This window comes from Ptychodera flava, chromosome 11 (assembly GCF_041260155.1).
Source record: "Ptychodera flava strain L36383 chromosome 11, AS_Pfla_20210202, whole genome shotgun sequence".
Classification (NCBI taxonomy): Eukaryota; Metazoa; Hemichordata; class Enteropneusta; family Ptychoderidae; genus Ptychodera; species Ptychodera flava.
The window spans coordinates 11,961,060-11,977,227 of NC_091938.1; the positions used below are offsets into that span (position 1 = coordinate 11,961,060).

At 37.1% G+C, this 16,168-nt stretch overlaps 1 protein-coding gene across 1 annotated transcript; it reads left to right on the plus strand.

The window, feature by feature from the left end:
- The first annotated feature begins 2,300 nt into the window (after positions 1 to 2,300).
- On the plus strand, positions 2,301 to 14,670 carry LOC139144346 (mucin-22-like). Its single transcript, XM_070715047.1, has 8 exons — positions 2,301 to 2,609; positions 5,912 to 5,969; positions 8,891 to 9,151; positions 9,804 to 10,043; positions 10,837 to 11,097; positions 12,164 to 12,312; positions 12,635 to 12,838; positions 13,772 to 14,670. The coding sequence occupies exons 1-8, from the start codon at positions 2,301 to 2,303 to the stop codon at positions 14,039 to 14,041; spliced, it is 1,752 nt and encodes a 583-aa protein (XP_070571148.1). The 3' UTR covers positions 14,042 to 14,670.
- Positions 14,671 to 16,168: the final 1,498 nt, after the last annotated feature.

The following is a 16,168-nucleotide window of genomic DNA, read 5'->3' on the forward strand; positions in this document are numbered from 1 at the left end:
ACAAACTGTTCCCAAGGCAATGTCGTTATTTCCTATCACAGAATGGTCCCACTCTGCCGATGTGCGACCCGAGTTTTACTTCCCGATCTCGCACAAATCGAGCAAATTTTGGGGTGTCGTAACTTGAACCACGGTTTCTCTATGAGGGACCGTGCTGGAACTTTACATATAATATTACAGTCGTGAACTAATGTTTTGTGATTGGGTGTTCTGAATTGCACCTTTTTCTAGGTATTTTGGCCTTCAGTTTGCAATATTTTACAGGCGGAATTCGGAAGTGAACATACGCAACAGTTACAACTCACTCTGTTTATATGACCAAGATGTACGCTCTCTCTCTCTCTCTCTCTCTCTCTCTCTCTCTCTTCTCTCTCTCTCTCTCTCTCTCTCTCTCTCTCTCTCTCTCTCTCTCTCTCTCTCTCATACTGCAACCTGTGTTTAGTCATAGACAGTAGAGGCCCCCTCTACTGTCTATGGCTTAGTACAGCCGTTCAGCCATTTACCGCTGTGCCCGCGGTATTACCGCGATCGTTAGTGTAATAGAGGTGTTAATGTTCACCTCCAGTCCGCGGTAATGAGTTTCATGAATATTCACGGTCTCTGAGCGGCGGTAATCCTGGCGGTAAGCGAAGTAGAGGTATACCGCGGGGGGTATCCGGCGGTACCGCCTATTTGAAAATGACCTCTTCCCAAATTGAAAAATGTGGACTTACGCCTGTCTTGCACTAGCATTTTGAGCAAAAAAGGGACGTACCTCATTATGAGTTACGTCCTTCATAGGGCGTAACTCATCATGTATGTTATGTCCTTTGTTCACAAGTGAAATATTCCTTAATAGCATCATCATTATAAGTTGTTTTTACATTTTGATTTTTTCACATTTTGCCAGTGTAAATCAGACGAAACCATTGCGTAACGTCCTTAGTGCACTAACTTTCTCATGCAAAAGGGTCGTAACTCAAGTAACGTCGCTATGGCAACATGATATTTATTAAAAATTTGTACTCAACATTTTCACAAAAGATGCATTTCACAATGTCCTGAACAAAAATATATCAAAAACCCAATTGTGACAAAAACATGAGTTACGCAACCTGTGCACTTGGCCATCGAGATGATCATAAAAATAAACCCAATACAGTGACAGTGTTAGTCCGGTGACCATGTGCTTCATGACGTCATGATCATATACCCTTTATACTCATACGCACATATACCCATATGCACTTTATACTGATATGCACTTTATACTCGTATGAACTTTGTACTGATATGCACTTTAATAGGTGAGGTGTCCACCGCATTTTTTCTTGACTCATTTCAACGAACGTCACACGTTGCAGTAGGCCGCCAATAAAACTCTAGCAAGCTCGAGAAGTGTTAACAATACATTATTTCTTATTAGAGAAATATTTAGTTCGCAGCTTGCCATGAACAACTTCGGAGCAATTATATCTTCATATATTCAGATTTTTGTATTTCCTGAGAAACGGAACATAATAATATTCTTCTTTGTGCTCACAAAGGCGGCAAAAATCAATGTTATTTTTAGAAGAAAAATATTTTTTCGCGTCATGTCATATATAAGCTTGAATGTTCACAAATGCACATCTTTACTCAAAAGAAATCGACATGCTAAAAGTTAATTTGAGACACATGACTCGATATCAAATGCTGCCATGCAATCAGTTTAATTCTTAATTATGTGGACCATCGCGGGGGGTTGTGAAATGCGAAGCGACGCCGTGCTTTTACGGTAAAGAACGTAGAGCTTTACATCGACATCCATTGGCTCTAGAATTGTCGACGGCATCGATGACGTTGACTGACCGCAAAACTCGTAACAACAAATGTTTATCACAACTACCAATGGCACTTTACCGGCGATTCAACACCTACTCTTTCTGTTCACACCATTTCACCGCATTAGCTGTGGTTGAAACGCTCACTCGGTGCAACTGAGAAGATGGATAATTTGCCGCAGATGTTGAAAGCCTAACAGCTTATAAATGAATCAGATATTGTTACGGAGAAGATTAACAAATTGGATGTATGGATCTTCTTGAGAGAAATTTTCTTTGTCTCCTTTGTGTTTTTGAAAATCAGATTTATCACACCGATTAATTTTGCCATCGTCCATTCAAAATCGTCGAAATTTGATTACTGGTGCGGTACTACGATATTATTGAAAACGGAGATTTGTGAATCCCTAGATGTCGTAAATGAGCTACTCTAACAGTTACACTAATATTATCATGCTGGAACAAGCGGTTGTGGTATTTCTCGTCTCTCTCCTAGCCATGGCGGAGAATCCGTGCATAGATTTCAGGTCGGGCGATCCTGCCCAGATTGGCTATTACAGAGTAAAGGACCGTCACCTCGCCGGTCACGTAGTCTTGAAGAGCCGTGTTTTCAGCGTTGTTGAGTGTACAGCAATATGCCTTCAGTCGAATCAGTGTTTATCCTACAATTTCCATAGATTGACGAACACATGCGAGTTAAGTAGAGTGTCAACAAAAGAAGTTGGTGATTTGGTATTCCGTTACGGAACCAGTTACTTCACTCCATGCAATACTGGCAGTGAGGCCCGAGAAAATTTGTCAGATCTGGTAAGTACCAGCTATTACCATATAACATGTATTGTTCCTCATACTAATGTTGTTTCTGACAATTATAACGTTACGCAGTGACGTTGATGTGAATGTACAAACTCACTTGGCAATCAGAGGGTCCTTAACAAATACATCGATTGATTAGTTTTGACTCAAATTCTACATATTGCATCATATATACCTTATTATTCGACAAAGGCAATTCTTCCTGTATTTTAAAAGAGCTTACTAGTGACGAAATATTTTAAATCTATCTCCGTTGCTCATATATTTCATTTTCAGAGTAAGAAAGCTTTATCATTAAATGATTTGAGCTTTCCGAGAGATCAGCAAAAAACCATATGTATTTATATGTGTATTTGTGCAAGCATTCATCATGCACGACTATACATGACATGTATTCATGATTTTATGTATGTATGTATGTATGTATGTATGTATGTATGTATGTATGTATGTATGTATGTATGTATGTATGTATGTATGTATGTATGTATGTATGTATGTATGTATGTATGTATGTATGTATGTATGTATGTATGTAAGTTTGTATGTAGTGTGTTTATGCTTATTGTTACATGTGTGCGTACGTGTATATGTCTTTATGATCCTGTGTACCCATTAATACAGCTTTATATAATTTATTTGTTTACGTTTTTTATATTTTTCTGTGTTGTCTATACCTTGCTGTGTGCGTCGTCAATCATAGATGCCTTCATTTGTTTGTGTGCCTGGGTGTTTTATGTTTTAATGAGAAAGGAAGATAATCAATGAAGAATATCTACGAAGCATACCGTGACAAACAGGGAAGAGATGTAGTTCCTATAAAAATAATCCGGTTTGATAAATACTGCAGTTCCTTTATTTGACAGTTTTGTGAATGAAAATGGTTAGGGATTCTAACAGAGCTGTATTTACTTACACACGCCGCTTGGTTATTAAGATCAAGGTAGTAATACCTTCGAACTGTCCCTTTGTCATCGATGCCAATAAACATTACAAACATTCACTGTTTGGAGGAAAGAGCACACCGTGCCTTACAGATATTCATAGTTTTACTTCGGTGGCAGCGAGGGAGCGAGTTCATTAATTTTAGCACAAAGTAGTAGAATATTTCTCGGTCGCGCATGTGACGTCAAAGCGTAAAATATTGAGTGAAATAAATCGTACTACACCTTTGATTAGATGTATACAGTGGGACATGAATTCAAAACTGATTTACTGCGTAGAATTAGAACCTTCCAGGTCATTATTTTTTAAGGGAAAAGTCCATTGCAGTATAGTTTATTCTCGACGTGAGGGTTCGAGTCGTAAGTGGGTATTCTCCTTTCAGAGAGAGAGAGAGAGACAGAGAGAGAGAGAGAGACAGAGAGAGAGAGAGACAGAGAGAGATCTTTTGAAAATGTTTATATCGTGCTATTATTTCCTCTTAATCACAAATGACGACTTTGTAATCATTCAAATAGTATGTTTTCAATTCTAAAACAATCGAGTTCCCGTAACCTTTATCTGCATTGGTCTTTCTGTTCTCCGTTTACATCGCTGTTTTCATATGTAGCGGGTTTATTTGCGCTACATTAGTACAAAGTGTAAAAGAAAGAACTAGAACATATTTGTATGCAGAACCCGAATTGCAGAATCTGATTTCATTTCTTGTCTTCACAGCCATTTAGTTCTTTTGTTTTCTTACCACCGCTGCAGTAGTCACGCTGAAATCCCCATAAACGCGACAATGTCGGCACAACACCAAGATATTCTCGTGGGAAGTGGACAGCTTTGCAATATTTGCCCTTGCATGACCGGGTAGTTTTGCATTATTTCTAGTATTTGATAACAGATTGCTAGAAAAATTAGTCTAATGAACCCAAAAAATGTTGATATATGGTTTTCTCACACACCTTCATTGACCATGATTAGCAGATAAGCACAAGGCGAGAATATGGATTCGCTTTCGTTTCTATGATAACAATGATTGATTTGTTTGGGGTCAGTTTTCGGGTTTGTGATCGTTTTTGTAAACGTTAAAGCCAGCATGTTCGATATCTAGTCGCCGACTTTTAGTGTTGGACTATTTATGTTGTTGTCGACTTGCAAAGCTTCACAGCATGTCATTGAATCAATCAGCACAAATTAAAATTTAATAAATTCATAAATCTCTCATTCCGAAAAGAAACATAATTCAGGAAAATGAACCCTGGTGATTCGTTTCTCTGGTTACATTTGCACACGGTCGATATATCATACAACAATGGCAAGTAAACAACAATGCTCTTAGCGTTCACCATGCCAGTTGAATCCATTTCATACGTCAGGCAATAAATCGTGTAATTAAATAGCATCTTTCACCGAAATTTCATTAATCTAATAAGACGGACATAGTTTAAAGCCCTATGACATTTCCTTTCCCTATAAAGCCTATGAGCGATAGATTAGCATAGTGTTATCAGCAGATAGCAAGAGCTGAAATTGATATATTTGCTCCAAATTTATGTCGTGTAATATCGACAGGCACCGCCCAGCTAACGTCACTTTCTGAAAAGCGAAAATCAGCTTAATTGATGGATAGAATTGTATGCAAAGGGTATTTTGTTTCCCGGGTTTGTGGTGGCTGTGCCTCAAATAGGAAACAGTGTAGTAGTGGCAATTCACGTGATTCGGATGCTGGTTAAACAATACTACATGCAAGGACCCGGATGTGACATCACACTCAAGCGCTACATACGTGCAATGAATTGTTGGTTAGATAGGCCCTAATTCTAAGAAAGGGAAAATGCGTTTTGAATTCAGTAGCCCATGAAGTCTCATTCATGCACTAAATTGTTTCCCTAAGGAAACTTCAATCAGGGACAACCACGGTGTACGTAGAGGCACAGGAGTGGTGGTATGACGACCGCGTAAAGCAATTTGGAGTATCCTGAAAAGGGTTATTCTTCGCTTTCAAAACAAACTCTGTTTTATTTTGAATCCTCGCAACAGTCCTTTCGATTCCTGCTATTGCATTTGCCACGACATTGATTGATTGACATTTTATTACAGATTGCCAAATAAGAATGGCTTCTTTTCTACAGTACACTCACCAACACAATATGATTGTTTTTAGGTACTGTGCACTCTGGTCCCACAAAAACCACAGACGTACAATTCCTTTTGAAAGATATTTTAATCTTTCTTAATTCAGTGGGGCTCAAAATAAAAACACGTTCAGAGAGAAAAGTTTAGATATAAACATCCGTACTTTCATAACCGTACCTTTAAACTCATCGGATTTGTTTTTGGTTTTTTTTCTCTCGCTGATGAAGGTCATATTTGAAGATCACTGCCAAAGGTCCAGTGTGATGTGTGACAACCTCATAGAGGGTAAGTGAAAGGTATTACTTCTGTCTCCTAACTCTTGTCAGTGATAATCATAAAATGATTATTACAGTCCATCAGTCGATATGATGTTGGCTGTTGTACTCGAAGCGGCATATTTGGACAATTAGCGATAATCAACCATAGGATTGAATGTATTATCAATACCATGTTTACCAGTAACGTGGATTGTTTTTACAAAGCTGCAGTTTCGAAAATTGAGCAACTGAAGAAACGTTGTTACAATTAAATTACAGACACTGGTACTTTCAGTATAGTCAATTTCACATCTTCATTTGCCTATGTTTGTTGTTCTGTACCCTAATGTAAGTCCTCTTCTGATAGTCACGCTGCCTGTATTCAGTAGTGGTATACGGGGAAGCCATCATGCAGGTGGGAGAATCAAGTAGAATCGAATGTTTATGAACATTTTGGACAAGAACGTGTAAACCATTACGGGGAAGAGGTCTTTGGAACTGCTCATATGCGACTTTCTTATTTACAAAAAATGTATTTCATACACTATATATAGATGCATCATGTCAACATAGCAGCATAATTTAAATTTTATGATGTACACTATGACAAACATGTTTTAACTTTATCAATTCCCAACGTACCTTGGATAAAGTGTTTACATCGGTTGCGGGAGTCCCTAGCGACTTTGAGCGCTGTTCCGACGACTGCCTCCCTTTAAAGTATCCTTGTTGATGATAGGCCCCAACGTTATGGAAAAAAATCTATCTATCGGTTTTATTAAAAATGCAGTGAGTCGCTTTTTATGAGGTAAGTTGTTAATGTAAAGCAAATGCACACCAGGCTTTTCATCCCCCGTCAAAACTAAAATCGGGCTTGCAAGTTTCATAAACCGTACAGAGCACAAGGACACGAGGAGAGGTATAGTACAAGACAACTAATTGTCTGTCATAATTCACATTCAGGTCGTTCAGTGGAAATTACAAATAAGTGACATTATCGTACTCGCCACTTTGGCTCCACACAAAGCAACATGAAAATTGATCCTAACAACGTTTGCCATCCAATTTGGCCTTCGAACTGAATAGCGTATGATAAGAGCACTGGGGCTAATGCATAGCATGCATAATTCATATTTGATGGATTTACATCGTCTGTATATTCTCTCCATGAATGCCTGCAATTCTCCACCAATTACTACGTTGTGGCTTATTGTCCTTTGATAACCTCTGATCGCGTTTTGTAAACCGTTCAATTTGCCACCGATGTTAATTGTCATGAGTGTGAGAATGGTCAATGCACCGTACCATAGAACACAGTGTCATGGAACAGTCTTCGTGAAGATTTTGGGTTTTAGACTTCTGTTTGTCTGTTTGGCTACCCACTAATAGTAAATGACTCTTAAGGGAGCCATTCACTGCAGAAAGAGAGAAAACATCACGATATTAAAGACGATGGGAGGACACCATACATCAAATGTTCCAAAGGGGACGTGAATGTGCTAGAACAACACGGAATACATCGCCTTCTGTGACGCATGACAGAGTTTGGTGTTGTTTTACCGGTAAAACGTTTCGTCACAGTCTCTCGAAGCTTTTAAAGAAGTGGAAATAAACTCAACAAGTCACGATTCAAACTAAAACACTACTATCTTACCGCCATCTCCATTATTTCTTGTAGTATTTTAGTGCTATTATTTCGCAATGGAAGACATCTCTAAAAGCACATGCCAGTATCAGCATCACAAAAATTAAACTATACTCGTGAGGGAAAACTTCCATTATTTGAAATGGCCTTTGCAGATGTTAAAAATTAAAGCAGGCAATTAATTTCTCTATCACAGCTCTAAAACAAACATTAATGGAGATAATGAATAAAAACGTTGTACATTTACGACTGTGTAAAATGGCTTGATGCATATTAATCTTTATGACTTCTCGCAGAAAGGGTGACGTTTAACGGTCCCACAAATCACAGTTTGGGTTTCAAAAGATCCCGGTCAGAAATTCTACAGAGCTACTCATAAAAACACTTTGAGGGCACACTTTAGCAAATTTTCAGCGTAATAAATGTTTTGATACTCAACAAGTGTCATTTTTAATGTGCATCTTCCTACAGAAAAAAAGATAAGTGTGACGCGCTGACCTTATGGCAAGAACCACAATAACGTGCCCATATTATGCAGTTTACACACTGGAGGCTTTCTCTATAGTGGGCTATTACCTATGCATTCATTCGTGACGTCTCGTATGATTGACGCAAATTAATATAGGCACTAAGTACATTTTGAATTGGCTTTCGTGTTAGAGTATGCCAAACTTAGCACAAAGTCAACGAAGCCCGAACAACGATGAGGTCATTAAGTTTGATGTTAATATCTGGAAGTACGTGTAGGGGTCAGGTGGGTGGTTCTGAGTGAAAACATACCTCAACAGCATAAAGCAAATTAAAAATATTCTGGTATCATTAGATAGTAGCATTTACAAATTTGAATAAAGTTAAATAAGTGAGGTGAGCTGATGTGAACTATTAACGGTGACATCGCCTCAAGTAGAAGACTTGGTGCGTTTTTAAATCTATTCATATACTGTTTTGGGGGTTTTGTTTTGTATGTTTTGGGGGGGTTTGGGGGGGAGGGGTGTTGTTTGATACTGCATCGAGCACTGTACTCCCCTTATACATACGTGTGATATATCTGTATAGAATGTACATGTGTTCGCGTGCACGCATGTATGTATGTATGATGGATGGATGGACGGATGGCTGGCTGGATAGCTGGTTGGATGAATGCATATGTGTATGTTTACAATCATTGTCTTTTCCATATATATATATAATATATATATATATATATATATATATATATATATATATATATATATATATATATATATATATATATATATATATATATATATATATATATATATATATATATATCGTCATTACAGATGAAAAGCAATTTGGCCCAAGTACAAGGGCAACAAATGACGTACAACCTTATACAGTTAGTTCCGAAGCGACTTCTTCAGATGCCCAAATTCCTGCAAAAGACGCGATGGAAACTACAGCTGTGACACCACAAAACACTGCTACCTTGGAATCAACAAGAGCAGTAGAAATGGAGACTAGATCGGAAGGCACTGAGCAAATAGAAGAACCAACCAATGGACGAGCAGAAATTGAGACCATGCAGAGCCAGAATGAACAAGGTAACACTTTTTAACGCTGTCCATGATTCTATAATTAATCAAATGTACGGTAGCAGAGACGTTCAGAAAATATTATTGCCGAAAGGTAAGCCTTTTATCGATATATATATATATATATATATATATATATATATATATATATATATATATATATATTATATATATAATATATGTATATATATATATGTATATATATATATATATATATAATATATATATATATATATATATATATATATATATATATATATATTACTTCACGTACAAAGTAATAATATCAGTTACTTAAGTGTCATCTGGCAAAGTTCATGCAGATTTAATTCTATTCCGTTAATATCGTCGTGACATACCATTACACCAAGAAATAAATTGGCGTTGAAATTCGATAACTAATATTTCTTTTGATCTTTGTGTTTAAAAGCGTAAAAAGATTATCCGCATTGATTATTTGCAGCTTTTCTGGCAGGCAAAGTATGCTTCTTTGCTTAGAGCATTACTCGCTGCTCTGTCTATAATCGTCGATTAAAGTCCTCAACGAGTACTTTATTTTATTTCTTACAACGTTCTGCTTTTGGCATTGAGCGTTGTAATTTCCCACGACCACTTCTTTATCGTCTATGTATTAGGACAGCATGTGTACTCTTATTTCCAGATGGACAGCAATCCACAAGTACTCTAGCAACAAGTCCTGGACGGCAACCTTATGACACATTTCTTTCTGGAGCGACCACTTCCAATACCCGAATTTCTGCAAATGATGCTATGGAAACTACAAGTGTGACACCAACAAGAAAAGTTGAAACGGAGACTAGATCTGAGGGTACCGAGCAAATAGAAGAACCTATGAATGCACGAGAAGAAATTGTGTCGACACTGAACCACAATGAACCAGGTAACACTTTTCAACACGGTCAAAAATTAAACAGAAGTTTGGGTGCTTAGCAGTTTTGAACGTTATATCATTTCCGGAGAGTAATATTTCGGCTGAAAACAAATCGAACGTGTCTGCTGATTAACGTCTTGTACGTTCCTTCAGGTAGAACTGAGCTATGATAGGTTAATTAACAATCCGATTGAAAATTTGACGCATTAAATGAACGTTCTGATACTTCTATTTTAAAGCGACTAAGTCGCTCTTTTTCCAGCTTTTTTATGAATATTGTTTGATGTGATAAGTAGTTTTGTGTTGTTTGATTGCTTAACATGCAGAAATATTGGTCAACTGTGCTCAACCTCAAATCTGTTTAAGTTTGACGATATTAAACAATCAGTGAAATACTTTACGGTTTTGTATTGTGGCAATTTTATTTGTCATAGTAAAGCAAGTCGGAATAGAAAAATCAATTTTGTCTTGAGGTGTCGAACGAAATCATCTGTTTTCATTCAGTAAAGGGGTAATTTTTGATACTTTTGCAGTTATGTACCGTCGTCATATCACAAGTGTTCCATGCATTCTTAGTATCACAAAAAAGTTAAAAAGAGCGACTTTGTTCTTTGACCTTAGATTTTTTCATATTAATCGTTAATATCTTTATCTACATTATGGCTTGTGTTAAATAGAAAACAAACAAACAAACAAACAAACAAACAAACAAAACAAAAGAAATGTACAAAATGAAGTTTGCTCTGGATGTTCTACATGCGCCCCAAAGTCATAAATCAATGTTTTCAATTTTCATTTCCAGACGGGCAAAGTGTAACTGACACTTCAAGTCCTGCGATCAAAACAACAAGCATAACATCGGAGAACACCCCTGTCTTGGAACCAACAAGAAACGTTGAAATAGAGTCTGAAACTTCAGGATCAGTGATAGGGAGACAAGAAACTATGGAACAAGTGGGAGGAAACACAGAGCTCAGGAAGTCCGAGATTGAACCAGGTACCACTGTGGCAACACAACCTCAAATTATACCGACAGAGGAAAAACTACTCTCAACCACCAGAGGTATTTATATTACCGTGTTTACATCATTTTTTACAGTGTTGCTGTTGGTTTGATAAATTTATGAATAACCAAACGGGGGCAACACGTTTATCCTTGTATACATGTTGTTGTAATGAGTTAAACAACGCCGCCAATCTTTCGTGTGAAAAATAAGCAGTCTGATGAAGGGGAGAAAATGAAAGAGTTATCTACGAAAACTTACAAATTCCCGATGCAACTTCCTTTAGAAGCTGGAAGTGGCCTTTAAAAGCTGTTGGTTTACTTTCATCGTAAAGCCGCAATCTTTTTCTTGTTTTTCGCTGTTTGGTATATTTTGTTTCTTATTCATTTATTTTTTTTATTTAGTCTTCATTTATTAATCTCGATAACTCCACAGGTCATGAAAACTGTATGCTCAGAAAAATCCAGCTCCTGATATGACGTGACACCAAGTAGTTTTTCGCTCTTTACACGATCCAGGTTTACATTCTGTACAGAAACAGAAAGACACTGAGTATGCACGTGTGGTAGCTGTTGCATAACCTTAATTACAATTGATTATGGTTTGTATGCATTAACACGCACCCAGTTTACAATACCCACGATAACGTCGTTCGTCGTTGTCGTAATTTTAAGAATATTTTTTGCCAAAATCATGAATCGTACTATAATCAGAAAAATGTTGCAGACATTGTATCATATTCAAACCCATAATAGTGGATGGTCAACATCGGCGGTGATAACAATGTCTAACTTCAAATTATTATACACCGTATAAGTAAAAAAGCATGGTTGTAAATGCGACTGACAGAATAAAACATAATTATTCGACAACACATGATTATATATTTTATGAATAAAAATTCTAAGACTTGTAAACGCGAAACATTCCTCAGGCTGTACAACTGCAATTTATATCCCTTCAGACCTAACTTTGAACAGTAGACATCGTAAACTTATCCAAAGTACAATAGCTGCCCCTGGTGGACCACCAACGCGCAGTTGTTCAGGCATCTGTGCTTACCTGTTGTCATCATTTGTAATTTTTTTCTTCTTCTGCCATCTTTTTTTTTGTTCTGCTTTATAGTGGCAGACCGGAATCGATTTTCAACAGAAGCCATACAAGTGATGGGTAAAGCTACGTACATGGATACGATTGCTAGTCCCAACATCTGTTCTCTTGGTCCCTACAGCGAATCCGATTTCTTGGTTGGAGTCGGGGAATTTACATCAGCCGTAAGTAGTTGTTTTTCAGATTTAAATGTTAAATTTCAACGACAACCAAACGTATTGAGCAACCAGAAGTGCTTAATGTAAAGCAGTTAATCACTGTCTATCAAACGTGTACAATGTATGAGATAGAGTTTTAATATGAGGGAATATGATGAAATCTTGGAACTATGTCCAGTATAGAACAGCTTACAGCCATGACAACATAGAAATAATGCGTGTTTACTTGATAACAATGTTTTATTTCTAAATTCATCACAAATTACATAGCCGTGCAATCCGTCTCTATTCGTTATTTACTCAACTTTTATCGTATATCAACGTCAAGGTGTGTGGGACATGCATTGAAGTAACAGCTCACAGCAAATCTATAGAGGCTACAGTTGTGGAAAAGTGTATCGACTGTGGATCGACTCACTTGCAGCTCAGCAAGTCTGCTTTCGACTACCTAGTTTCCGATCATAATGCCGATGAGCTGTCGATCACCTGGCGGCGAGTGTCTTGTACCAACGTGGGCAACATGATATTCAGGGTACGTATCCTCATGACAAAATGTTATCTGTAACTGTGATATCACTAACCGCCCCCCTCAACAACATGACTATGCTTATCGTTGTGTATGTTTTGATAGTTGGTTAAACGAATGATCAGATAAAATTGACACTAAAAACCCAAGATTACTTATTTTGACCAAAAACTTTACGAAGATTAAAAGGTCGAGTTAGTATAGATAAGAGCAGAAATCTAAAGACAAAATAAAGATAGTTTTAAGGGAATTGGCCACAAATTTGTGTGCGGTGGTATTTGAGAATCGCAAACAGGACGGAAAATAGGCACGTACATGATCTGCATCGAGAAAAAAATTGGGGTCATCTCAGGGTTTTAGAAGGCGAAGATTTCTCTTCATTTGCAGCGGGCAAAATTAGTCTCATTCCAACCTTACAGCCCACCTTACCTTTCTTGAGACAACCTAAGGTTATTCCCCTTTTAAATCGCACAGAAAAAAAAGCTTGTCGTGTATAATTGAATGCACGAACCGTATTACTGAAATTGTGATTTTCGTGATATTAAAAATGATGATCATTCATTCCATTAAACTCTGTGAGAGAAAACCACGTTGTTCAGTTTCAAGAAATAAAGATGTTGATATGTTCAATAAATTGTGTTCTCGAAGCTGTTCAAACGAGCCTGCAAAAGCTTAAGTACATTCGAAACTTTAAATTTCGGAAAATTCTGTCCCAGAGGCTACACTCTCCTCGATAGACTCAGGTATGTTTGTACAATGTGTTCATGGTGCTGTAAGTGGCATTATGCGAAATGCGAAGTTGCTCACGTGATGCTAACACGAAACTTCCAAACATTTAGCAAGGTCAAGGTCATCATTTTCTTCTTACATTTTGATCAAAAGTCACGTAATATTCTTGTATCTATTGACACAATTGTTTTATCTCTTCACTGTCAACAGTTCGCAGCAGATAGTACTCCGGATCGCTGGGCCATAGAGATACGTGGTCATCGTTATCCTATTCGAAACGTGTGTGTGTTCAGAGAAACCTCTTGTATAGACTTAATAAGACAGGGCGACAGCAATTTATTCAAGAAAGTGTGGGATATGGGTCGGATAGATGCACCATTTAAATTGCAGATTACATCAAACAATGACCTGGCTGTTGAAGTCACCATCGAAGCTATCGATGGCATGGAGGACATCAATAGTAATGTACAGTTTTTGTGAGCGAAGTCAAGTCTTTGACTGTAAAGATATTATCAGTAACAATAGTTAACCCGTCCGACTGCTGTACCTTAGCTCGGACTAACATGAGAGACATTATCACATGTATTTTTTTAGGTTCGGTCGCGGTAATCGTTACCATGGCGATGCTCACACCGAGAATGATCATTTTACCCAATAGTATCATGAGAGTAAGACGACTCTTTCTGCGACTTGCCAAGGCAAGACAGTTCCATTCTACCACCTACAGAGTCACAAATCATGACGCGTGCAAAGCAAGTTCCAATATTCTTCTCTTTTTTTTCAGAGAATGAAAAGATAGATCTGACAAAGTGGTGAATACAATGGTATTTATGACAAACTCGCAGAATCTTCGAATAGTACCTTATCCGGCACGATACTATGAAGCGTTCATGCGTTTTTGTGCAATTTCATCAATTTTTGCGTAATGTGAAGTTCATTTTGTCGCTGGTCCAAGCAGAATTGATCTGTCAATGTATTGCAAATGTTAACCAAACTTTTGATTAGTAAGTGATACACGCAGTGTCCCGCTTTCCCGACGCTGGAATGAGTATATCAACTTCCGAAGTAAAGCGCTCTTGACACATGCCTAATAATTACACTCTTTTGGATTTCTCAATATTAATTTACCTAGCATACGGTTGTTTTACTCTTTGAATAACTACAACGAAACGCATGCAAAAGCGGCTTTTTGAAGACTATAATTAATCGTTGAAAGTGTGAAATATAGTTTAAGCATCTTTATTAAATATATATATATATAATACATATATATATGTATATATATATATATATATATATATATATATATATATATATGATAAATGATGCTATTTGCATTCAAATAGTGCTAAATATATTCCTTTGACAGTCTTAAATCAAAACACATTAGACAATTGCTGATTCCAAATTACTCCGAATTCCTTACAGAACTTGTCTGTAATTAGTTTTTTTGTTTCTGTTTGAATATTTTCTGGCACTTTTCAGTTTATTGTATTGTTAAGTTTGACTCCTCTGCATATGAGCCGGAGGCCTTAAAGGAATAAATCGTATTAATAGCGAGATAATTGTGCATTTATTTTCATTTTAGTTTAATCAGGGAAAGTATTCGTTTCCTAAAAGGCTTTTGATAGACAAAACTTTAGGAGAAAGAAAATCGCCCACGGACAATCAGACAGAACACTGGCCGTTGAAAAAAATTCGTCTGAAAGAGTGACAAGCAAAGTGAAGCCTTTGGTAGTACAACGGTAATTCAAAGCAAAGCGTTCATCGTTCACCTTTAGACGTCTAAACAAAAATATTAGAAGAATTCAATCCTTACGATGGAAATTGTATTAAACTCGTGTAATTGTCAGGCCAAAAGTCGGACAATATAGGATGTGTCGTAATTTTCTTAGATGAAAATTGTATTAAACTCGTGTAATTGTCAGGCCAAAAGTCGGACAATATAGGATGTGTCGTAATTTTCTTCACAGCGTCAAAAGATAAAATAATCTTTTGAAAGCAAAGGTGCATATGAGAAAGAATGCTGCTGATAATGAGATTACTTAGAACATACAACCAATAGAATCTTTTAATATATTTGGCATGCACAGTGTTCATTTAAATTAAATGGGATTACGAAATGCTCGCTTTTTGTCAATTATATCTGAAGCAATTGATTATAATTGTATTACACTTAGAATATTTTGCTTTTCTATTACGTGGTGATTATAATTGTTCTCACATTAAGCAAAACTCCAAATCAAGTTGAGGAAAGATCTTTTGAAATATCTCCCTGTTGCCAGGGAGATGAAGCTTAGCTTCGTTTGGTAATGGTGAAGATAATTATCACCCTGATAATGCTGTTTCGGTCATCCTAGCATCCAAAATTGTCTCGATTTGAAACGAGAGCAGACTTATTTTTACCGTGTCGTATTTTTGAAAAATCTGCTGAATGAAATTTTGTCATTGCCACCCTTTTTCCTAACAGCGTATTGTGGCCTCTTTACTCAAACACGCCATATCGACCCGCAAACAGCCACTGTATAATTGAACGCACTTTAGATGTGCTGTAAGTCAGTATTAGGAATCAAAAACACGATTTGCGCGCCTAGACTTAGGCAATGT